This window comes from Mastigoproctus giganteus, chromosome 13 (genome assembly GCF_048544385.1).
Source record: "Mastigoproctus giganteus isolate SK-2022 chromosome 13, ASM4854438v1, whole genome shotgun sequence".
In the NCBI taxonomy this organism is placed as follows: Eukaryota; Metazoa; Arthropoda; class Arachnida; order Uropygi; family Thelyphonidae; genus Mastigoproctus; species Mastigoproctus giganteus.
This window is the reverse complement of record NC_143587.1, coordinates 43,337,814-43,364,279: the sequence shown is the minus strand read 5'-3', so window position 1 is coordinate 43,364,279 and position 26,466 is coordinate 43,337,814. Positions and strand designations below refer to the sequence as shown.

Sequence of the window (26,466 nt, the reverse complement as noted above, 5' to 3'; positions counted from 1 at the left end):
ATCATTTAGCCATTACAATAATAATTATAACATGTTTAAAGTGACCTTCAAAACTTAGAGCTACATAAGTATTCCACAAACTCACATATGAGAAATGTAGATTTACATATGTACTGTTGAAAGGGTTAACTCTTTTAATAACAAGTTTGCTGAATATGTTTGCTCAGGGCAGTGAGTTTTCCACTAGAGGATGGGGGGGGGGGGGTTCTATGGAGTAAGTTTGTTTATAGAATTTTGAATATTGGGAAAAATGAAAACCTTGTACATAAATAATAGGTGTGTTGCAGGATTACATTTGATTTGTATACATAAACATTTTAAAATATTTATCTGTTCTTATATTAACTTGATTGCCCAACATCAGAGTAAAAATAATGTTGAAAATCAAATTGCAATAAAAAAAAATCCTTAATAGGTTACGGTACAGAAAGCCAACACGAGAACCAGGGCAAACTTTAGGAAACTTACCGGACAAACTGGTTTCCCACTACCACAGTTTCTCCCTGCATTCTTGGTAAACTGACGGTGCATGTTATCAGTAGTGGCAGTAGAAGTCAATAATGATGTATTGATTAGTTTTTTTCTCATTATAAAAGCAGATTATTGAAGTTCATGAGTGTTTTCATGGCTGAAATTTAGGGCGGAAACACACAATTATCACTTCACGAGACTTCACTCATATACATATCTAACATCAAATGTGGGGGAGCATTATTTTATTGCTCGAAGAGCACTGTTTTCATTGGCTGTATTCACAAGATAACATGTCGGGTTTCAGGGCTGAATGGCATTGTCAGGAAGTCAGATTTTTCTGTTCGAACAGAAATTTCGTTAGGTGTGACAAGAGGAAACTGGAGGAAATGCTAATAGAAAATTAAATTAGAAGTAAATAATCTGTTTTGAGCGCACAAATAAGAATATCTGAAAACAAATAATAACAACATCAAGGACATTGCTCCTGTGCCTATTCCGAAGCAACCTCCACTTTGACCAGCTACTCAGCATACTCACCACAAATGTCCAGTCACAGCGACGCTCAAAAATGGCCAAAGGAGGAAAATACATCAAAAGAATTACAAATTGAGAGGACGAACAAGTCGATCATTTCAATTTGCTCAACTCATAACAATTTGTTACAAGTTCAATTTTTAGGGTTGAGAAGTAGTTTTTTGTTGTTATTAAATTTCATTAAAAATTTTTGTTTCATATTTTGACCGAATAAGTCCTTATTCAAAATTAAACTTGCAGTATTTTAACTTTCCTTTAACATATAACTAATTTTTCCTTAGCGCTGATTGAATTTCGAAATTGTGTATTTTGCCTTTGAATGTCATCCTTAATTGGATTATATAGGAAATTAAATTCATCTTTATTCATCCGCAAGTGCATCGTGAAACGATTTTCATCTTCTTCTAAGTCCTGCAGTAAATGGTGGAATTTGCCTTTTTCTGTTCTCTTCCAGTTGATGTCATGTATCCATTGTGTACTCTTTTGTTTTCTCGGCTATAAGAAAAGCACATGCATTTTCTTATAGCCGAGAAAACAAAAGAGTACATAAGAAAAGCACATGCATTTTCTAAATCTTCTTCAAAATATGATGAGAAGGATGAACTGTGGCAATTCATTTTGCTTCAGCTTTCCTCAAAGAGAATGACACATATCGTTACAGGTTGCCAGACACCCCTTTTGGAAGTATAATAAAATTTTCAAGATACCCCTTTTTTAACATTTGAAAAAAAGCAGAAATCATAAAACACCCTGTTGAGATGATTATTTAGGAAGAAAGAATTAACTTATGATAAAGTTGTTGAAATGCACCCTTAATTAAAGACTCAAATACGACATTCTATCCTATTTACAAAGAGGGTTGTAGAATATTCATATTATGCTTACTTTGTAACCTTTTACATTCTACTTGACTTCTTTTTTATTTCGTTGTAATGGTTTAAGGCTCAGACAACAACCTTTTTTTATTTGTTGGATGATTGGATGTATTGGATGATTGTTTTCTACATCAGCATGTTCGGGAGGCAACTAGAGGGAGTAATACTCTTGATCTGATTATCAGTAGTGATTCTTCATGCATTAAGAATCTGCAGATAAAGGAACCACTAGGTGGCAGTGAACACAGTGTGCTGAAGTGGGATTTACTCAAAGAGGTAACTACCATCAGGGATAAAGAGAAGGTTTTTTGCTTTCGTAAAGGCGACTACGATGGTCTGAGACAGTATTTAAATTCTATACAGTGGGACCAACTGATTATGTTACCAATAGCAAATTCAAAATGAGAAGCATTCAAAGAATTTATCTTGGAAGCTACTGGGCTTTACATACCAACTAAGAAATATTGTTCAAGGATTACACCTAAATGGATGTCAGATGAACTAATGAGACAGATGGCAGAGAAGAAAAATGCATGGGATACATATAAATTAATGGGTGACATGGAAGCCTATGATAGATATAAGCTGGTCTGTAACCAAGTCACAAAGGAGATTAGGCAGGCAAAGGCAGATTATGAGAAATCCTTGGCAAAGGATGCAAAGAAAAACAACAAAGAGTTCTTTACCGATGTAAACGCTAGAAGGAAAGGGATGAATCATATTGGTCCACTGGATATTGATGGTTCAACTGTTGATAATCCTGCTCAGGTGGCTAACAAACTAAACGAGTATTTCGCATCTACATTCACATGAGGAGTTATTCAGGAAGGGGAATGCTAAACATAAAAAAGGAACCCAGGGTGGATGGGATCTATCCAGTTATATTAAAGGAGGCAGCAAAGGAAGTAAGCAAACCCTTAGCCATAATTATGAGAGCTTCTTTCCCCATACAGGCCTTCTGCCATTCTCACCATTCCAGTTGCCCATCTCTGGACCCTTTCAAGAATCCCAATGTCTTTTTTCAGATGAGGGCTCCGTATCTGAACACAGTATTCCAAATGTGGTCTTCCTAACAATCGAGTTCCCGGTTAAAACTATCTCCTGTGGAACCAATGCATTCTGCACTGTTAATCCATTTCTAGGGCTGGACACTGGGGCATGTAGACTGGAGATGTGCAAATGTGACCCCAATTTACAAAGGAAGATCAAAGGCTGACACAAGTAATTATAGACCTGTGAGTTTAACTTCTGTTCCAGGAAAATTAATGGAGGCACTGGTTAAAGAAGCACTGCAGGATCATCTAGACAAGACTTCAGTTATAGCTAGGACACAGCATGGTTTTTTTAAGGGAAAGTCTTGCCTGACCAACTTTATTGGATACTATGATGTAGTCCAAAAGAACTGGATGCAGGGAATAACTTTGATATTATATATTTGGATCTTAGAAAGGCTTTTGATATTGTTGCACATGGAAGACTGCTGCACAAATTGGAGCAGCGTGGCATTGGAGGCAAATTGCTGCTATGGATAAAGGGATGGTTGAGGGGGAGAAGACAGAGTGGTAATCAATGGACACTGCTCATCGTGGACTAATGTTATTAGTGGAGTCCCTCAGGGTTCGGTTTTGTGTCCATTGTTGTTTTCTGTATTTATAAATGATACTGATGATGGTATATCAAGCTTAATGTCCAAGTTAGCAGATGATACAAAGGTTGGCAGGGTTGTTAAGGATGCTACGCTGCTGCTGCAACAGGATCTGGAAAGGTTGAGCAGATGGGCTGAGAGGTGGCAAATGAAGTTTAACATTGACAAATGTAAAGTACTACATAGGGGGAACAGTAACCCCAGAGCAATATATCAACTCTGTGGTACTACACTGACAGTGGTAGAGAGTGAAAAGGACCTGGGAGTAATTGTGCAGGCGGATATGAAGTTTTCTGAGCAGTGTGGATGGCTGCAAGAGTAGCTCATGGTGTCTTGTCAATGATACACAGGAATTTTTCAAGCAGGGATAAGGAGGTGATTATTCGCTTTATAAGGCAATGGTCAGGCCACACCTTGAGTACTGTATACAGGTCTGGAGGCCTCATTTCAAGAAGGATGCAGAGCTGCTGGAACAAGTAATAAGATTAGTGAACAGAAAAAAGGATTGCTCTTACGAAGAAAGGCCTAAGTTTTGCAAATTACACTGTCTGGAGACTAGGTACCGGCAGGGTGATCTGATAGAGGTGTATAAAGCTTTGACTGGTTTGAGCATGCTCAATGCTGATGGGATTCTTCCTATTGCTCTGAATAATCACCTGAGAGGGCATAAATTCAAATTGAGGAAAGACAGATGTAGGATAGATGTGCAGAAATTTGCCTTTAGCCAGCGGGTAGTTGGTTGGTGGAACAGACTTCCATCCCTTGTTGTGGAAGTTGATAGCCTAAATAAATTTAAAGCTCAGGTGGACAGGTATTTCGAACGAATGGAGGGATGAAATGGGAGTGGGTTTTTTTTTTTTTTTCTTGGCTGATGCTGCATAAGCTTGCTTTCTTGCATCATATGTCTCTACTAATGCTAATGCTAGTTAAAATTCCCAATATCAATATCGATTTGCAGTATGAAGAATATGTTCTGTTGAAATCATTCCGTAGAAATATTGAGACAAAAGACCTCAAAAATACCACAGATGTTTGGATAAAAATTTTAAATGAATACGAAGTACGTAATACAGAAAAAAATAATTTTGTTTTTGCTTTGCCTCACTCAAATGCAATGAGTGAGCGAGTATTTAGCTCAATGTTTAACGCATGGAAAAAGGATAGAAATAAATTAGCCCTAAAGAATGTTGAAGGAGAACTGTTGCAGAAAACCAATCACAATATGTCATGCAAAGAATTTTACTCATTATGTTCTAACAAATGAAAAACTGTTAAAGAAAATTCGCTCAAATGAAAAAAGTATTGCTAGGTAAATATTTTCTTTTTGATAAAAATAAATCAGGTTTATTGAATGTGTGTTGTAAACGATTATGTAAAATATTTGATGTTAATATTTATAAAAGTTTTCTTTAGTGTTTATAACTTTTTCAATGAAAACTTCCGAATTAAACAAATTAAAGCACGGGCTATAATTTGGTTAATTTTATTTAAATTTGACTAATTTTGCATTCCACGAACTTGTAAAAATCAACAAAATATAGAAATAAAATGGTTGTTATTAAAATTGTTCGGTTTTCTTAAGATATAATGTGAGCACCCCTAAACGAGGAATGGATACCCCAAACATAAGCATGAATACCTCAAGATCAAATTTTTAATGTGGACACTGTATGTTACAGTGACGAGGCTTCTTCTCCCACCGACTTCGCAGTTTACACTAAACAGGAACCACAGAGTACTACTCTGTGACTGGCGCATTATAGCCTTAGTAGCTAATGCGCCAATAAAAACCAAACAAACAAACAAACAAACTACTCTGTGACAGGGATATGACGAGATTCACGTGACGTGATAATAGTGTGCTTCTGCCCTTACTTACAGGTACACCCTCCAGACTGCCTCAGTCTTAGGATGTTTATCCCACCCCTTCCTATTGTTTTAAAATAGCAAAACGACTTCTAATGCCACTACCGATAAAATGCACTATGAATAGAAGTCATTTTCCTATTTTAAAAAAGCAGGAAGGGGGATAAACACCCTAAGGCTGAGGCAGTCTGGAGGGTGTACCCGTAAGTAAATTTCAGCCGGGAAGGTATTACACTCATGAACTCCAATAATCTGCTTTTAATAATGAGAAAAACTAATCAAAATACTAATCATTTTTTTTTTTTTTTCAAAGTATCAAGTATCAACAAAATCGAAAATATGAACATTAATTGCAAAAATGAATGTTAAACATTCATAAATACCGCATTTCAAACCATGTGCATAGCTATACAATACAGTGTACCCAGCTTTACGATATTAATCCAATCCAGAGACACCATCGTATCGTAAAAATATCGTAATGTGAACCCAATAACACATTGTTTATTGGTAATTCGTTCCACGATCTTGGAAGTTGAAATTTCACTATATAACTCTCGAAAAAGGTCGTTTTTATGGTGAAAATTGTATTGGTTACCAATTCACACTTTCATCGTTATCACGTGTTCTGTTATAAGAGCCAATTTTGAACGGCTTTGTGATATTTTTCTAAAGCACATTTCTGAAGGTCACAACCATAAAACAATAAAAACAATTTGCACATTCCGGTTTATTAGGCTTTCCTGTTACTGAAAGCAATTATAAACAGGTAGTAAACTCCGTGTTATTGCATTTGCGAAAATATCGATAGCTGGAATTGTGTGGATTTTTAGGTTATTATGGTGAAATGTGTTTCTCCTTTACTGAAATCTTCAATTGTATAAAAAAACATAAATAAATTTTCAGAATCTTCTCTTCATTCTTTTTTTTTTTTAAGCTTTGTAAACTTGTTACGCTGCAAAAATCGTGTTAGTTGCAATTTGTGCATTTTGTTAAAAAATGCTTATGCATGCTATTGAAATTTATAAAGAAAACAGAAGATTATGTTGGAAACAAATGCCTCTTAAAGCATTTCTGAAGAAGACGACTCCTTGTGCAACAAACCAATGAGTGCCGAGCCAATAATAAGTGATCAGTGAGTGTGCATTTAGTCGATGATGAAGAATAAACATTCTTTAAAATTAAAGTCATAAATAATTTCTTTATTATTATAATATGCTTGATTTTACGGGCTATGTTTTAATTTCTTTGGATAAATCAATCATTGGTTAAACATAAACTAATTAGCTAACTAATTTCAATATTAATAACACAACCCCTATTTTTAATATTATTTTTAATATTATGGGAAATAAATTCCCGCTTTATGAGCATGCATTAGGAACGAATTAACTCGTAAAGTCGAGAACTACCTGTACATCATTATTGACTTCTACTGCACTACTGATAAACATACACTGTCTGTTTACCAAGAATGCAGGAAAAAACTGCGGTAGTGGAAACCAGTTTGTCTGATAAGTTGCCTAAAGTTTCTCATGTTGGCTATCTTGACCTTTGCCCCTTAATAAATTGTAAAAAAAAATCATAAAAAAAAACATGGTACATCTTTTTTTATGCAATAATATCCTCAAAATCTATTTATTGCTGCTTCAATTTCATCAGTTTCTGGATCTGAATTCAAGATAATTTCTTCGGTTTTGGGCCCAAATTAGCATTAGCTGAGGCATACGATGCAAGAAACCAAGCTTATGCAACATCAGCCAAAAAAAAAAAAAAAAAAAACCTCCCATTTCAACCCATCCATTCAATCCAAATGCCTGTCTAGCTCAGCCTTAAAAGCAAGAGGAAGTATCCCATCAGCAAATAGGGCAACTGAGGTTATTATTTATGATCTCCTTATCTCCTCAGATTTTCAAAGCTATTTTCATGCTGTCATCTATAATAATTTGTGCCTGCTATTAGTTAGAAACATAGATAAGAGAAGGTAGAAAATAGTGTACGAATTAAATAAAATTCATACATTAGCAGACACATTATTTGAAATGCAATTGTAGATATACATTTTTAACAATGTTTTTATTTTTTTTTATTTATTTATGTACTTTTTTTTTTTGGCTGATGCTGCATAAGCTTGCTTTCTTGCATCAAATGCCTCTACTAATGCTAATGCTAATTTCTTAAACCCATGCAGGATTATCTCACTTAGTGGAATTATATATCTTGAAGTTGTATAAATTCTCTTCTCAAAGTGCATTTATAATTTTACATTAATAAATTATTAAACCATAGTAAACAAGTTTAACAATCATGGTAACTGATTAACTGATTCAACTGAATATTACCTCTTTTCCTTTGCTAAAAAATTCTGTCAGAGCAGTTTCCAGTTTTTCTCTATCAAGATTGGAAAGAACAAGACTATTCAGAGCTTCTTCCAGAAACTCTCTCAATAATGTTTTGCTTACAGTTTCTCCTGGATCAACCATTCCCTAAGGTGAAAGAAAATGATGGGAAAGTTATGTAAAGCCAATAATATTAACTAATATATCTAGCTCTAATTTAACTTATGACTAACTTTTTTAAAATATCTAGCTAGCTATTTTAAAACATAAGATTCTGGCTTAACAATCCTCTCCTCATCCTCCTAGCTCACGAAAGGGTATTAAACCTATTATAAATAGTATTCTAGTACAGGTACTCTCCGACTTACGTAAGGGTTGTGTTCCGCGGAATGCTACACAAGCCGGAATTTCCCTAAATAAGAATTTAGGGAAATTCAGGACTTGCAACTATGCGTGAATTTGATAGAAGCAAAAAAGAAATGTTCAACAAACATGTAAATAGAATTATTCAATTTTTTTTATTTCATGCACAGGAAAAATTACAGAAGTGTACAAAATTACAAAAAGAGAGAGGAGATAGGCATAACATCAGAAGTTTCACCTTTTGAACATCATTGCCAGAATTAACTCTCCAGCTGATAAGCACACCGTTGTGGAAGTTGAGGGCTGTGGAGATTTAGAAGGGGTTTTTTCCAACACATCACAAAATTTCTCTGCAGTTGCAGAATCAGCACTGGCGACTTCACTGTACAAAATTACAAAAAGAGAGAGGAGATAATCATAACATCAGAAGTTTCACCTTTTGAACATCATTGCCAGAATTAACTCTCCAGCTGATAAGCACACCGTTGTGGAAGTTGAGGGCTGTGGAGATTTAGAAGGGGTTTTTTCCAACACATCACAAAATTTCTCTGCAGTTGCAGAATCAGCACTGGCGACTTCACTGCATACTTTAATTTTTTGGAAACCAGCATGATGCTTGAGCCGATTAAACCACCCAGTGCCTGCCACGAACTTGGCTTGGGGCGCGCCGTATTTATCCTTAATAACTTCATAAGTACTTCTTGCTTTTGCTTGAATGGCCATAGGCATTTCAAGAATCCTTCTGAATCTGATTTTCCATCTGTATTATTAATAGCTTTTCCATCTTTGATATAGCACCTGAATGCTGTTTTGTGATCACTGTTGGGGCAGACTGGTCCTGGTGTGAAATGCATTGATCCTTGAACATGTTCTTTTATATGTGCACTGTCCCTCAAAATAGTATTCACTGTTGAAGCAGCAAGACCTAATTCCATGAAATAGATGACAAACTTTGTTCTGCTTTATACTTCTTAATTAATCATCTTCATTTCTAAATCTATTTTGTTTCTTTTCGTTTTCTAGCATGTGCACTTTCCATTGATCGCTTTCCCTTCATTATTGTAATAAGTAAATGGGAATGAAGATAAAATTCTTAAAATTTATTTGTTTTTTATATGATTGAAGATTTCAGTGAAGGGGGGGAACACATTTTACCACAATAATGTAAAAACCCACACAGTTCCAGTTATTGGGATTATTGCAAAGACTGAATTTACTACCTGTTTATAATAGATTGCGCTAACAGAAAAGCCCAATAAGCCGGAAAGTTCAAATTGTTTTTTTTGTTTTATGGTAGTGACCTCCAGAAATGTGTTTTAGAAAAATATCACAAAGGCGTTCAAAAATTTATTCTTATAACGGAACATATGATAATGTAGCACAATTTCAATTATAAAAATGATCTTTTAGAGAGATAAAAACTAGTTATATAGCAAAAATTTCAACTTCCAAGGCATTGGAATGAATTACCAAAAAAAAAAACCAGTGTTATTGGGTTCACATTATGATATTTTACGATACCTCCATTATTCCTATGGGATGCAAAATTCGTTTCCACGATTTTTTTAAGTTTTCACCGGCCGGCCGGCAAAAACTTACGTTAAATCGAATTTGAGTAAGTCGAGTATTACGTAAGTCGGGGAGTTCCTGTATAGTGGATGGGATGAGGAGGTAAACAAATTTTTTTTTACATTGAACTGAATCTGAAGAATATCTGAAGATTGTAATTTTCAGGAATTACGTATAAAGTTTTCTTTAAGAACCACAAGCAGATAGAAAATGAAAGAAGAAAAATATCACTTCAGTGAGTGATATTTTAAAAATATACACCCTAAGTGTATATTTTTAAATATATCCTAACTTAGGGTGTATATTTAATGAAAGGGTGTATAAAAATATAGACCCTTTCATTAAATTATTTTTGATACATAAATGCATTTAAAAATTTAATGTTGAGATAAACAAAAGATTACAAAAAATTAACTTTACTGTTCTTAAACAAGTTTGATGTAATGTTGCAAGAAGATCTCACAAGTTAAGAGCAAATTACAAAAAAAAAAAAAAAAAAAAAAAAAAATATCAGTCTTCAAGATAAGATTCATTAGAACACTATGCTGCAATTTTTCCTTAAGCTTAAAACACACCACAGTCTCCATGCATTCCATGTCTTGGATCATGGAAGTAGGATCAAAATTTTCTAAGGCTTTAGCCCATAAAATACACAAAACAAAATTTCCATGAGTAATCCACACTCAAATAAAGAATAATGCAAAAATTCCTTAGTTCTTATATGCATTAACTAATACAGCTTCCACAAGAGTTTTCACTTGATCATCTAGTACTCTGTGCAAACTTAAAAAAAGAGAAAAATTTTGAAAAAAAAAAAGTTTATTCTTTAGTCTTATATGCTAATTTGTAAACTATTACAGACCCTGATCATAAGTACTCTATGCATAATCTTATCACACACACACACACACACACACACACACACACACACACACACACACACACACACACACACACACACACACACACACACACACACACACTCTCTCTCTCTCTCTCTCTCTCTCTCTCTCTCTCTCTCTCTCTCTCTCTCTCTCTACTTTTAGTCCTTTCAATCATAGTATTAATTACATCAATTTTAGGCGCCTCCGTAGCCAGGTGGGAAGGAGCAGCAGTGCGTAGCACACGCTTCTTGATTAGACCGGGGTTCGAGCCCGTCACCACCAAATACGAAGGATGTGGAAAGGTCAGGGAATGACCACCGCATATTCCTGGAGCAATATGGCCTTAGTTGCTAATGCTCCTCAAAACCAAATAACAACAACAACATCAATTTTATCATTTAATATAAATATAAAGAAAATCTCTTCTATGCAGCAAATGATTGTTCCTTCCAATTTCATTAAATTAAATGAAATTCTCTTCTTTTGCACAACAGAACTAAATTCATTCCTTTAAATATAAATATATCAAAATTCAGTTTCCCAAAATGAAAGGTGCTGAATTTTTTTAAATTTAATAGTGATGTAATGTGATTTTTTAATTTAATAGTGAAACAGTATTAGTATATGCACTCTGTCAATATTTGTACTTCAATATCTTTATGCTTTTGCTGTAACTATACCTAGAAATGAAAATGAATAAGGAATTTTTTTTATTTTCAATTGCTGGTTTTGAAGCATTAATGTAACTGCATTCCTTCTATATGGAACCTTCATGACATATTATGACATGGTCCTCTTATAACCACAAAAGAGTTTTAAGCAATCTTTGACAGGAGAATTCTCTGTCGAATTTTTTCAGCAAAAACTATGACTAGCAGATATGAGGCATTCATACAATAATGATGTAAAATTTGAGTGGAGGGGAAATGAATTTGTAGTTTCTCAACGATTAGGACCAGATGGGTTATGGTTATAAACTTATTCTTTTCTTGAATGGCATTTTTAATTGCAGAATTCTTCTTACTGAAAGAGACTTTCTGAATATAAATAATCCTGTTACTATTGTTGAAGTATTACTGTAACCACATTTCCTTTTATATGAAATTGTCACAATATATTATGATGTTGGTCTAACACTTATAACTGCCAAACTTGACATAACTTATGCTCCAATAATTCAATAATTAAGTGTTGCATGAAGTAGTAAAACTTCACCATTGGCTTGTGTGCCAAAGAATAATCTTTCAAACTGAAGAAAATGAGATAGGAATAAATCATACATAAATTTTAATAACAGTTGTGTTGTGAGGAGATAAGCAACATTACAGAAAATGAATAACAGATTCAACAAGCATGAATATAACTGCTTCTTGACAGGTAATAGATTCTCCTGACTGTGGAAAATTTCTAATAATCTGGTAGTAGTAGGTAGGAGTGTTGGTAGCAGTGTTGTAGGACCTGACAGGCCAACCTATTTTTTATTTTTATTTTTTCAGAAATAAAAAAAAAAGTAGTTGGTTTTTTCTGCTTGCATTATACAATAATTTGTCAAATTTATTTATTAAAAATTAATATATCACTTTAAAAACTATCCAAATAAAATTTTGCATAAATTTATAACCTAGACAGAGGAAGAGCCACTAATCTAAACTGCCAATCAATATTCATGGATATTTTTCAACTGGGCCTGTAAAGCCCTAGGTCACTTCTTCCAGTTATATTCTTATAACAAATTGGAATGAATCACAAGTATTTCACATGCTAAACTACAACCTGATCATATCTCTGAACCTCCCTGACTTCTCTGGACATCATAACTGTGAAAAGTGACTATCTAAGCAATCAGTCTTCATAATGATAACTAATCAATCTCTACTTGGTAGAAGTATATGAAGGGAATTTTAAAAATGGGAAGAATGACGATATACATCCAATTCTATAATGCAACACAAACTATAAAACAATGAACTAGTAGGTAATAGCTGTTTGATGTCAACAACAAACAACAACCTTCATTATGATTTTTGCTATTGAGAGTAGAACTGAATACATTGAGCTCATTTCATTACCACTGAATAAATAGAAACTGAATTACTTTTTGTATTCAGACAATATCAAATTAAATATAAAGAATCATATCAAGGGTTTAGTGTCAGACAGTGTTAACTACAAAATCATTTTGTAGTAAATGTTTTTGTAATTAACAAAGAAAAAGCCATTTGACATTTTCTGTTTACCAGAAATGTGCTTATAGCCCAAGCTAACCTGTAAACTACTAGAGAAATACATTTCTATGACATGATATTTATTGTTATTTGTATAAAGTTGTCTCAAAACAAAAATGCAATTTTGTAGTTAACATTGTCTGACACTAAGCCCTCGATATCCTACTGCAAATGTTTAACACTTGTAGTAATTAATAAAATAAAACTTTAATGAATATGTTTCCTATGTACAATACAGAATTTTGTTTGAAATTATTTTTTTTCTCAGCACCTACATAGATATATTTTTGTGGAAGGGGAATGACAACTGTGAGTTAATTATTTCTTCACATTAACTGATATTATATTAAAGAGGTAAAATGTTTAAAATAAAGAAGAATATTCAAATAGAAATTAAAAAAACTAAGCTCACCCCAGGTATTGCCCATTCTCCTGAATCTTTGCGCTGAATGGCAACAAACTGTAAAATGGGGTTATCTGATTCTTCACTGTACAAAATTTCTCCATTTTTGTCATACTTCCATCTAAAATATAATAGTTATATAAAATATACTTTTTTTCTATGAAATATTTGAAAATAAGATCAGAGATATTTTTAAGAATATTTTTCTTGCAGTTTTGCCATCTTTCACCTTTCTCAAATGATTTTCATAATTGCAAATATGTATTTTTTGCACACAATGATTTATAACCATTTAATTTTTTCTTTTCATTTATTTGCATACACACACACATATATATATATACACACAATTTTATATACATTAACATTCTCATTACACATATATAAGACATTATATTATACCTCTTTGTGCACTTCGTACGTGTATCCCAGAGTTAAGGGTGGCTCCTAGGCAAAAGCCCATCACCTAGTTCATCTGTTTTGGTGTAGAACCTCAACAAATCTAGCCTAAAAACATGTGCGAGGTATTTTACCACCGCCAATATAAGACAGCTGCTGCCCGGTACCCTTCTCTAGGCCCGGGTTTACATTATGTATTTGTGCCGAATGCACAAGTCCCGCACCCACCAGATGTAGTCCAATACCAGTGGTGTCGACAAATGAATTACTAGTGGAGAACTTCCACAAATTATCCTCACTCACACCCACTAATTATTATATTAAACAGATATATACAATACTTTTTTTAAATATGCTCAGAGTCTGAATTACTGAGAACCAAGAAAACAATATATAACATACAATGGACAATTAACAACCCTGTCTACTCTGTCCACTTGAACTTTCAAACCTATCGACAAGCACAATGAGATAGCTACTTAATGATTCTCATAAACCTTGTGTTTCACAGAAACCAATCTTTACAATAACAATTGATATAAATCTTGTCAATAACAATTGACATAAATCTTGTCAATAACAATTGGCCAAAATCATTTTTATGGTAATTAATGCAACATTAATTAACATAAATCAACACAATAACAATCCACATAAGTCAACACAATAACAATTAACTTAAATCTTCTGTTTGCACATTAACCTTTTGTCATTTGTGAAGTCAATTCCTAGAAGAAGATGAAGTTCTTAGCTGAGTCCTCAATATGAAAACTGATCTTGAGAAGGTTTGCAGAGCAGTAAAGTTATTATGGTCTTCAACTAAGATATTTACACTGTTCTTCAATAAGTTTGGAACCGCAGACATTAAATCAGCTCTAGGTTGAGAGTACAATGGACAGTTCAGAAGTACATGAATCTGCGTTTTATATTCCCCACATGTGCAGTATGGATCAGGCTCCAGGCCACGCTCAAATAACTTAGCCCGGAGGGACCCATGCCCTGTCAGCAGATAAGAAGTTGTCATAGAAGGTCTAAACCACGAAATAACTCCAGGGGTTGTTGAGAATTCCACTTGCACAATATACTTTCTTGTTACAAGCCCAAATTCACTCTCATCCCATCTTTTTTTCCAGACAACAGTAAATTCTTTCCAAAGCCTTTTCTTCTCCCTTTTAAAGTCGCTGGATGGATCAGTCGTAATTCCAAGCATTGTCTTAAACTGTCCTTTTTTTAGGTAGTAAATCAAACCCTGAAAAGCAATATATAAATCTACAAGAATCGAACCGCCAAGTATTTGGAGTGCGTTGTTTGAAACAGTCCTTGGAATATTATTGATCGTCAGAAGAACTGATCTTTGTGTGGAAATAAGTTTCTGTTTCACTTTTACCTTTGATACTTTTTGGTACCAAACACTTGCTATGTATAATATAATAGGCAAAAATATGGTTTTATAGTAAAGGTTCAAGGTTTTCTTTGATAATCCCCACTGTTTCCTTGAAACTCTGATAACTGAGGCTGTGAAAAAACAGATTTTGTCACTGAGTTTTGACACATGAGGCAGAAAACTGAGTTTATCATCTAAGGTGATACCCAAATACTTAGTTTGGGATACACAGGGGATTTGGGTATTATTTAGACAGATTCTGGGCGGTCTGTTGTGGCTAAAATGGTTCTTAAAAGTCATAAAACTAGTTTTACGGGGATATTTTCAGTTTGTTGACTAGTCCATAACATCAAGTCATCCAAAATAGGCTGTATTTTCTCTTCAGTTATCAGCAACGATCACCAAGTCATCCGCATATGCTATCTTACTGATACCATTGTCTTCCCTCATTAACCACTGATCCAGCACAGCGTTCCAGAGGAGGGGTCCCAACACTGATCCATGGATGCATCCTCTTGAAATCTGAGCCCAGTATGTAAGATGTTTTGCCACCACCTTAATATATCTGTCGCTAAAGTACGATCGCATAACACTGTAGATATACGCATCACACTCTGCAGATCTCAAGCTCCTAAGGGCACTTTCCCACCATAAAGTGTCAAACCCACTCTGAAAGTCCATAAACACAGCGAGTACGTATTTAGCAGGTAAGTTAGACACATAGTTGGTCAGAAGATTTATAGAGCCTTCAGTCGACCATCCTTTTTTGAAGCCATATTGTGCTTCTGAATATAACTGATGATCTTCTAGCATTTTTTTGGATTCTTGGGGCAACATTCGCTCAAACAATTTCCCTAGGTTTACTAAAAGTGAAATAGGTCTGTAGGCATGTGGATCTGATATTAATTTCTCAGGCTTGTGCAGTATCTTTAGTAGAGCTATTTTCCATTAGTAAACACTTATTCATCAAATTTAAAAGAATGTGTGGAAAAAATTCAAAAAATTTAACTATGACTGTATTCCCAATCAGGTCAATACCGGGGCATTTCTTACCATTGAGCTTTGCCATGGCAGAGCCCAAATCCAGGAGTGAAAAGGGTTCAATGTCTGATGGTCCTTCATACTTTTCATTATCATGATGTATTTGCATTTGTTCAGGTGAATCTAGATCGGATATATCTTTAGGGAATAGATTGTTAATTATGGAATCTACCGTAGACATCCAGTCTTGAGTCTCTTGACCATCTACTTTAACTGTGTTATAAACATCTCCACAAGCCATTTTGTTCCTTGATATCCGGTAAACCAAGTCCCACAGGTCTTTATTTCCTATATCCATTACAAAATTTTTCCAACAACTTTCTTTTGAGTTGGTTTGTTGTTTGTTATTTGGTTTTTTAGGAGCATTAGCAACTAAGGCCATATTGCTCCGGGGATATGCGGTGGTCATTCCCTGACCTTTCCGCATCCTCCGTATTTGGTGGTCACGGGCTCGAATCCCGGTCTAATCAAGAAGGATGTGCTACGCACTACTTGGTATGCACTCCGTACCTGGCTACGGAGGCGCTCTTGTGAGTTGGAATTGCCTTTTGACAGTTTTTCCTTAGAGTACTGTAAGCTTCCCTGAAGGTCCGAACATCCTCAGCAGAAAGATGCTTACGTCGCTGAAATTCTTTTCTAGTCTGTTGAACTTGCTTTTGCAGGTTACTTAAGTCTGAAGACCACCAAGGAACAGAATTCTTCTTGTCTGCTTTCTTTTGCCTGAGTACCCAAGCACGGTACTAAGTACTATAGGTTCTAATACCTCTCGTGTTTGGGGTTTACATAAAAAAAAAAAAAACTCCAATGCCAAATACAGGTGGGTCTGGACAAAATTTGTAAATTGCATTGCCATCATAGCATTTAAACTATCTACAACATCTGCAGAGAAAATAGTGAGAAGGTAATCTCTGAATTTGTTCCATTTAATGGTATTCATTGAGAAACGTTTAAGATCATGTGGCTGTGAATCATTATATTGCTTTTGAGGCTTCAAACCAAATATAACAGTATGGTGGTCGCTATTCACAAGGCTTGGAATAACATCCCACTCAGTTAGAATTTCATCTATTTTAACCGTGGTAAGAGTGACATCTATGCTTGATTTTCCATTCACAGTAGAGAACGTGAATGGCTTGTCAGGCAAGTTTTACGCACTTAAGTTGTAGGATGAAATTAAATCCTCCAGAGCTAATCCTCTATGGTTGGTAAAACCGCTGTGCCAGAAGCTGGATTTGGCATTTAGATCTGCTGTTATTATAAGATTTTTAGAAGCGAAATTAGTACATATATTGTCTAAACGATAGAGTAAGTAAAGACAGTATGTCTTTACTTGGCAGACAGTAAACAGATGCAATATAAAAATTTATGAAAAGTGTAGAAATCATTAAACAGGTCAGTGTCCGTGCACAGACCTGTAATGTTGGTAACAACCAGATCATTATTTATAACAACTATGGCACTTTTTGGAGGTTTGTCAAGCGAATGAATAATTCTTGCTGAGGTGGGAAAACCCAAACCTTTCTCGGCTCCACCCCCTACCTGCAAAGAATGAAAGGGTTCCTGTATGCAAATAATATCAAAATTATTTTCAAATGCTGTTATTCTAATCTCATCCATTGCCACTCTGCAGCACTGACCATTTATCTGAAGAACTTTTATCCCCTCATATATAATATTAGCTAAAATTGGATTTTTATCGGCCAACACTTGCTGAATTTGAACCATTATCACTCATGTTTGGTTCTGCTGTCCATAAGTTGTACTGCTTTTAAGTATTCTGGACACTTGGCATCCCTTACAGAATGATTGTAATCTCTACCACGTCTCTTGCAGTTGATACATTTTGGAGAATCTTCTTTATGGGGACAATCTCCATAGACATGACCACCCTCTGCACAGTGTCCACAAGAAACTGCCTTACGCGAACAAAATTGTGCCGAGTGGCCATACTCCAAATAACAGAAACACTTGCTTACAATCATAAACTTACGGAACCTGTGTGATGTAAATCCTAGATAGATTCTATCGCTATCTAAAATAGGATCCAGCTCAGGTGGCTAACAATCTAAACGGGTATTTTGCATCTACATTCACACATGAGGAGTTATTCAGGAAGGGGAATGTCGTAGGTGAATAAACATTGGCAATGAGCTAGATGATTTTCTAATAACTGAGAGGAAAGTGGAGGAGAAATTGTTGAGGATAAACATAAAAAAGGCACCCGGGGTGGATGGGATCTATCCAGTTATATTAAAGGAGGCAGCAAAGGAAGTAAGCAAACCCCTAGCCATAATTATGAGAGCTTCTTTGGACTCAGGGGAGGTACCCATGGACTGGAGATGTGCAAATGTAACCCAAATTCACAAAGGAGGATCAAAGGCTGACACAAGTAATTATAGACCTGTTAGTTTAACTTCGGTTCCAGGAAAATTAATGGAGGCACTGGTTAAAGAAGCACTGCAGGATCATCTGGACAAGAATTCAGTTATAGCTCAGACACAGCATGGGTTTGTTAAGGGCAGGTCTTGTCTGACCAATTTGATTGCATACTATGATGTAGTCACAAAAGAACTGGATGCAGGGAATAACTTTGATATTATATATTTGGATCTTAGAAAGGCTTTTGATACTGTTGCGCATGGAAGACTGCTGCACAAATTGGAGAAGTGTGGCATTGGAGGCAAATTACTGCTATGGATAAAGGGATGGTTGAGTGGCAGAAGACAGAGAGTAGTAATCAATGGACACTGCTCAACGCGGACGAATGTTATTAGTGGAGTTCCTCAGGGTTCAGTGTTGGGTCCATTGTTGTTTTCTGTATTTATAAATGATATTGATGATGGTGTATCAGGCTTAATGTCCAAGTTTGCAGACGATACAAAGATTGGCAGGGTCGTTAAGGACACTACTGATACTATGCTGCTGCAACAGGATCTGGAAAGGTTGAGCAGATGGGCTGAGAGGTGGCAAATGAAGTTTAACATTGACAAATGTAAAGTACTATATATGGGAAACAGTAACCCCAGATCAACGTATCAACTCTGTGGTACTACGCTGACAGTGGTAGAGAATGAAAAGGACCTGGGGGTAATTGTGCAGGCAGATATGAAGTTCTCTGAGCAGTGCAGACGAGCTGCAAGAGAAGCTCATGGTGTTTTGTCAATGATATACAGGAATTTTTCTAGCAGGGACAGGGATGTGATTATTCCCTTGTATAAGGCATTGGTCAGGCCACACCTTGAGTACTGTATACAGATCTGGAGGCCTCATTTCAAGAAGGATGTAGAGCTGCTGGAACGAGTACAGAGAAGGGAAACAAGATTAGTGAATGGAACAAAGGGTTGCTCTTACGAAGAAAGGCTTAAGTTTTGCAAATTACAGAGCCTGGAGACTAGGCATCGGCGAGGTGATCTGATAGAGGTGTATAAGGCTTTGAATGGCTTGAGCATGCTCAATGCCGATGGAATTCTTCCTCTTGCTCAGAATAATCACCTGAGAGGGCATAAATTCAAATTGAGGAAGGACGGATGTCGGATAGATGTGTGGAAATTTGCCTTTAGCCAGCGGGCAGTTGGTTTGTGGAATAGACTTCCATCACTTGCTGTTGAAGCTGATAGCCTAAACAAATTTAAGGCTCAGCTGGACAGGTATTTCGAACGAACGGAGGGGTGAAATGGGAGTAATGGTTGTTTTTTTTTTTTTTTTTTTGGCTGATGCTGAATAAGCTTGCTTTCTTGCATCATATGCCTCTACTAATGCTAATGCTAATATACCGCATCATGCGAGGACTAAATCCAACCACCCAATTAACCACCTTTGCACCCGATCCAGAACTAAATCTGAAAGTCACCTTGTCTTTAACTTCATCCTGCGAGAAACCAGTCATTTAAGTTTTTAATGAAAAGATCATAAAGTATTTCCTCCTTAGCATATTCATGAGGGACACCATATATTAACACTGTTGGATCAGATAACCGAGGTTTCTCCATTGTAAGACCTATCTCTCTTTCAAAGCAGAATAGATCCTATTAGCATCCACTGAATTTGTGGTCTCCACAAGGATTCCCCTATTCCTAAGGAGATGGATACCTTTTACTTTCATCTCCTTGTGGTCACGCTTAATGACTTGAGTCACCTTCTGCTTTATATCCTGACTCGAACTCAAGGAAGAGTCCTCAATAAGCCTAAAAATAATCAGATTCTGAGGATCAGGCACACCTCTAGGAACCGATAAGGATCTATCCTGACTTGCACTGTCAGTCCTCTGTTTGGATCTTGGTTTATTCTGGCAACAGGATCAACCAACTTGAGATCCTGCCGCATAAGACCTCTGCATAAGACTTCTTATGAAGTTCAATCTGGCAATCTAACATTTCTTTTATCTGAGAAGCACTCTCCCCCAGATCAATATCATGTACCTTAAGGCGCTCATTGTCCACAACCAAAGCTGTGGTCACCACCTCCATGTCAGCCCAAAGACCATAAATTCTATTAGACGCTGGTTTTGTTATTTTACTTGAATCTTTAGACATTATTTCTCCTAAAGCCCTTCTTATCTTAGCCAATGTCACATACACCTCCGAGGCATGTAATGATCCTCCGAGGTTCAAACCATCAATAAAAAAAATCTCTTGGTCCTCCCTACTACAAACATTAACTATTTTATCCCCTGTACCACTTGGGGAATCAAGAACTGCATAGCCCTCACTGTTCTCAGCTGTGCTAGCTCGAACTTCTTTAATGAGAGACTTGCTGTTCTTATCTTCTTCATCATTCAAAGTCTTATTTTTATCCAATGTTGTTTTAAGTTTAGTTTTGTCTTTTACCCCTTTTATAACAATTTTAGGGATCTTTGATTTCCTTTTATCTTTATGCTTTACTGGTGTCTGAAAAGATTCTTTGTTAGGAGACACCTGCTTTGTTGCAAAATCAACAGAAGAAGAATATGCTTCAAATTCCTGGGACCAAGTAATATCTCCGTCTTCTTCTGACATTATGTTTATTAGACAAGTAATTCAGAAGACAACAACCAATTAATTTCAACAGTTCAACAATATATGTTATAACCATAACTTTACTTATTTGTACTGTATAAGAATTTATAAATTAATGAAGAACTGAGATTCATTTATATAGGAATATATCAAAATATATTAGCCTTAGCAGAGTACAGCATCAGCCAAAAAAAAAAAAAACCCTTCCCATTTCACCCATCCAGTCACTCCAAATGTTTGTCTAGTTCAGCCTTAAATTTATTTAAGCTATCAACTTCCACAACAACAGATGGAAGTCTGTTCCAGCATTCAGCTACATGCTGGCTAAAGGCAAACTTCAGCTCATCTATTCTACAACTGTCTTCCCTCAATTTGAATCTATGCCCCCTCAGGTTCTTAATCTGAGCAAGCGGAAGTATCCCATCAGTATTGAGCCTGCTCAAACCATTCAATGCCTTATACACCTCAATCAGATCACCTTGCAGGTGCCTAGTCTCCAGATTCTGCAACTTGCAGAACTTAAGCCTTTCTTGGTTTTGTTATTTGTTATTTGGTTTTTAGGAGCATTAGCAACTAAGGCCACATTGTTCCGGGATATGCGGTGGTCATTCTCTGACCTTTCCGCATCCTCCGTATTTGGTGGCGACGGGCTCGAACCCCGGTCTAATCAAGAAGCGTGTGCTACGCACTGCTGCTCCTTCCCACCTGGCTACAGAGGCACCTGCCTTTCTTGGTAAGAGCACCCCTTTGTTCCCCTCACCAATCCTTGTTGCCTTTCTCTATACTCGTTCCAGCAATTCTATATCTTTCCTAAAATGAGACCTCCAGACTTGTACGCAGTACTTAAAGTGTGGCCTGACCATTGCCTTATACAAAGGGATAATCACTAACTTGTCTCTGCTAGCAAAATTCCTATATATCATTGACAAAACTCCATGACCTGCTCTGGCAGCCCGTCTGCACTGCTTAGAGAACTTCATATCTGCTGCACAATTACCCCCAGGTCTTTTTCATTCTCCACCTCCCCGAGTGTAGTACCACACAGTTGGTACATTTCTCTTGGGTTACTGCTACCCATATGCAGTACTTTGCATTTGTCAATGTTAAACTTTAGTTTCCACTTCTCAGCCAATCTGCCTAACTTTTCTAGATCCCACTGCAGTAGCATACTGTCTGTACCATCATTAACAACCCTGCCATCCTTTGTATCATCTGCAAACTTGGGCATTAAGCCTGATATACCTTCATCGATACCATTAATAAATACACAAAATATCTATATATTTCAGTTCAAGACATACACAAAGCACTGTCTAAGACTTTTCAAAATCATACTGTTAGAAAAAATTCTGAAGTTATATAAAAGGCACAGTCAAAAGAGTAATATTCATTAAGATGAATACAGTAAACTCCCATTATAGTGCTTTTGAAGGAACTGGCCTCCAAATGGCATTATAAGTGGGAAAGCGTTATATGTGAGAACCCCCCGCCTCCCTTTTTTGGTGGCTATTTTTCATTTTTTATCAATATTTTAGTAAATAACATTGATTTTTTAGATGTTTTGCAGTGGGCTTATATCTAAGTTGAAAACCTTCACACTTATTGCGCTACTTGTGTTTTTTAACATCTTCGACCTTTCTTAGCATGCTCTTAAAAAGAATGAAAATTTTTTAAAACATTCTATTAAATTAAACTAATGTATCTTGAGTATTAATGGTATAAATGTAGTATTAACATGATAATAACAATACTGTCATTAATTAAATTTACTGTATATTTATTAATTTATTAAATTTGTATACGTTGAACACACACATACATACATGATATCAATGAGAAATGTGGACAAACAATAGTGAATTTAAAAAAAAAAAAGCATAAGAAAACTTCAAAAAATGAGAAGACAGTGAGTTGTAAAGAGAGGCCTTTCTCCTTCAATGGCTATGACTTAAATATAAAAAGAACAAATGTGGTCTGCACAGGAAATGATTTCTATGAAGTAGACAAACTTCACAATAAATTATCCTTAGACTTAAGTCTCTTTTATCCACTTCCCAAAACCAAAACTCCAGAAGGAGGAGGATTATATCTGGATTTATTCCATCTTGGAACCTTGGAGAAAAAAAAAGAACGTGATACAAGAGGAAAAGTGTTTTTAATGGGTATGTTATAGACATAATACTATAGGTTAAGAAAGGGAAACAAAATTTACTAAAGGGTAAATTACTATTACAATAATTTAGAATTAATATTATATTACAATAAAATATGTGATCAAGCAGGGAATACTAATTACATTTTGATTTTAATTGATACACTTTTCTTACACATTAAGGAAACTTTCACATTACAAACTGGATTCAGCACATATAATAATGTAAGAGGAAAAAGTACACCTAAGTAAGAAGAAGGAAAACTTGGACCAACACCTATAGTATTTTCTGCTTCAAGCATATAGGTAACAACATATGCTGCTCCTCATTGGCTGAGGACTAATCACCTCCACTGAGGAATGCACTGCATTTCCTCTTTTTTTATGCACTGATCCCAATTTATTTAACCTTTTGTGTAATGTGCTAATTAATGTGTAAAAACAGTTTATTCCTTTAATTTCATTATATATTTAGTATTCCTTTCTTCCTACTTAGGCATGTGCTGTTTGTGGCCAGGAAAGTTAGATGCAGTGGTCAATTAACATACTATCAGAAAGGTTACGCTGAAGAAAGTCAAAGTTTCAAAGCAAGAAAATCACACAGTTTCAAATGATTAGTGGAGTTCGGAGAATGACAGAGAAAAGGATGAATCTGTACAGGGAACAGATATTTTAAGTCTTACCCTATGAGTTTTACTGTATTCTTTGTTAATTAACATATTATATTGTGTTTTATAAAGATATTAAATAGCTTTAGTAGCGTTCGTTAGCTTCTTATTTTGAATTTAACTAGTGATTTTTGGAAGTTACAACTTCCGGTGTTGGGCCCAATATTGTTGAACTAGCCACGATATTGTAATTGATAAGAAACAGCGTAACATATATATCTCGAACTGATAGGGTAGGGTATAATGTAAAACTAGATAACATAATATGAAGCAGTGTATTAGGAATCTGTTAGCTTAGTAGAGTATTATCAATTAATCAAAAATATTTATTAATCTTATTAAATTCCAGTGTTAATTAAACTATTTAAATGGAAATCATGACCCAGACTAGAGCTGCGAAGCAAAGATCACAGACTAGCGAGAGTGCTGTGACTTGGGGGAGAAACAAAAGAGGGGATGCTCCAACGCATCACAGTCTCAAAAAATGTGTGAAATGTTTCTTGAACTTTCTAAAACAGAACATGATCTAGCCAAGGAGGATGTTTTGTGTGTGTGCTAGATGCCTGGAGTGTCAAAAAATTATGTGCCAACTCAGCCTGATGGGCATCTATGAGAGCTTGAGGTGTAGGGAAAATGCCCTCGAAGAAATTAATATGAGGGGCCCCATCAAGCTGCCCAGCTTAATGGCAGAGCTGACTCCTGTGCATCAGGCAACACAGAGGCAATCTCCAAGGCAGAATGCACTGGTCCCAAATGAACTAGTTATTGTTGGTGATGCTATTGTCAGGGAGATGGGGAATATATTATGCAAGAAAGATGGGTGGAAAAGGACGAGGGTATGTCTGCCAGGGGCAAAAGATGATGATGTTGTAGAACAGATATTATCTTTTAAGGACACAAAAGGTGATATTGTTATACACGTTAGAACTAATGACATTAAGAGTAAGAGATCTGCAGATTTACTCAACAAGTACAGTGCAATGTTGAAAAAAAGTCACGAGTTAGGGCTGAATGTGAAATTAATCACATTTCTGTGATTAATTCAGTGTCTGCAATTCTGCTCAGACACAATAGGAGGGAGTATATGATGAGACCTTGTCGATCAATTCAGCACTGGAGAGACTGTGCAAGGCTCAAGGGGTAGAATTTTTGTCAGCCTGGTCTGTCTTGTGACAGGAGAGATTGCTTCTTCAGGGATGGGGTAAACTTAAATAGAAAGGGTGCAAGAATATTTGCTGATGCCATGGAGGCAGTGTAAGGGTTGGAAAACTGCTAGCATAGGGGGATGCACAGACTAAAAGATTAACAGTGGCCGCAGGCAGAGGCAAAAGTGATTCTAGCATTGCTTCTATTGGAATGAGCAGCACCATGGAAAGCAAGGCAATGGAGATTTCCAGGAGTGTTGGGAATCACAGTGAAACAAATAAATACATGGGTTGTGTTATGGTAACTAAGAGTAGAAACAGGTGCATGTATACTTGCATGTACACCAATGCTAGGAGTATAGTTAATAAATTTGATGAGCTTGAATTGCTAGCCAAGACATTAAAGGCAGATATTGTTGGGATATCAGAGACATGGTGTTACACAGATATAAGCAGTGCAGAATTGGAATTTGGGAAGTACAGACAGATAGACAGGACAGGAAGGGAGGAAGGGTTATGCTGTTAGTTAAGAAACACATAAAATCTAAGGAAGTGCATCCAATTGATGTTGGTGAACAATGCAATGTTGAGTCTGTTTGGTGTGAGAGAAGCACTGGGAAAGGAAAAATGGGAGTAGGTGTGTGTGCTCAGATGAGTATAATGAGCAATTGTGCAGAGAAATAGAGGGGACCAGTAAATCAGAATGTCTTATAATAGGGAATTTTAACTTTCCAGATGTTGACTGGAACTTGTGGATTGGTCACTCGCGCACCAGCAAGACTTTTTTGGATTTACCGGATGACTGTTTTCTACAGCAGCAGGATGTTTGAGAAGCAACCAGAGGGAGTAATACTCTTGATCTGATTATCAGCAGTCATTATTCATGCATTAAGAATTTCCAGATAAAGGAACCACTGGGTGACAGTGATCACAATGTACTGATATGGGAATTACTTAAAGATGTAACTACCATCAAGGCTAAAGGGAAGGGCTTTTGCTTTCGTAAAGGTGACTACAGGGGTCTTAGACAGTTTTTAAATTCTGTGCAGTGGGATCAACTGTTAATGTTACCAACATTGAATTCTAAATGGGAAGCCTTCAGGGACTTAATTTTGGAGGCTACTAGGCTTTTCATTCCAACAAAGAAATACTGATCAAGGTGCAGGCCTAAATGGATGTCAGATGAATTAATGAGGCTCATGGTAGAGAAGAAAAATGTATGGGATGCATATAAATTATCAGGTGACACAGAAGCCTATGGCAAATATAAGCTAGTCTGTAATCAAGTCACAAACGAGGTTAGGCAGGCAAAGACAGATTATGAGAAATCTTTGGCAAACGATGCAAAGAAAAACAGCAAAGGGTTCTTTACTTATGTAAACTCTATAAGGAAAGGGATGAATCAGATTGGACCACTTAACATAGATGGGTTGACTATTGATGATCATGGTGAGGTAGCTGATAAACTGAATGAGCATTTTTCATCTACATTCACACATGCTGTTA

At 35.9% G+C, this 26,466-nt stretch overlaps 1 protein-coding gene across 4 annotated transcripts in view; it reads right to left on the bottom strand.

The window, feature by feature from the left end:
• Positions 1-26,466, bottom strand: part of LOC150075992 (ADP-ribose pyrophosphatase) — a 99,209-nt gene that overhangs the window by 4,438 nt on the left and 68,305 nt on the right. For all 4 annotated transcript variants that reach the window (XM_090388118.1, XM_090388119.1, XM_090388121.1 and 1 more), the window contains exons 5-6: positions 13,187-13,298; positions 7,737-7,880 (exon numbers count right to left, since the gene is read on the bottom strand). In XM_090388118.1, the coding sequence (XP_090244244.1) occupies positions 7,737-7,880; positions 13,187-13,298 (256 nt within the window). The remainder of the gene's footprint in view (positions 1-7,736; positions 7,881-13,186; positions 13,299-26,466) is intronic.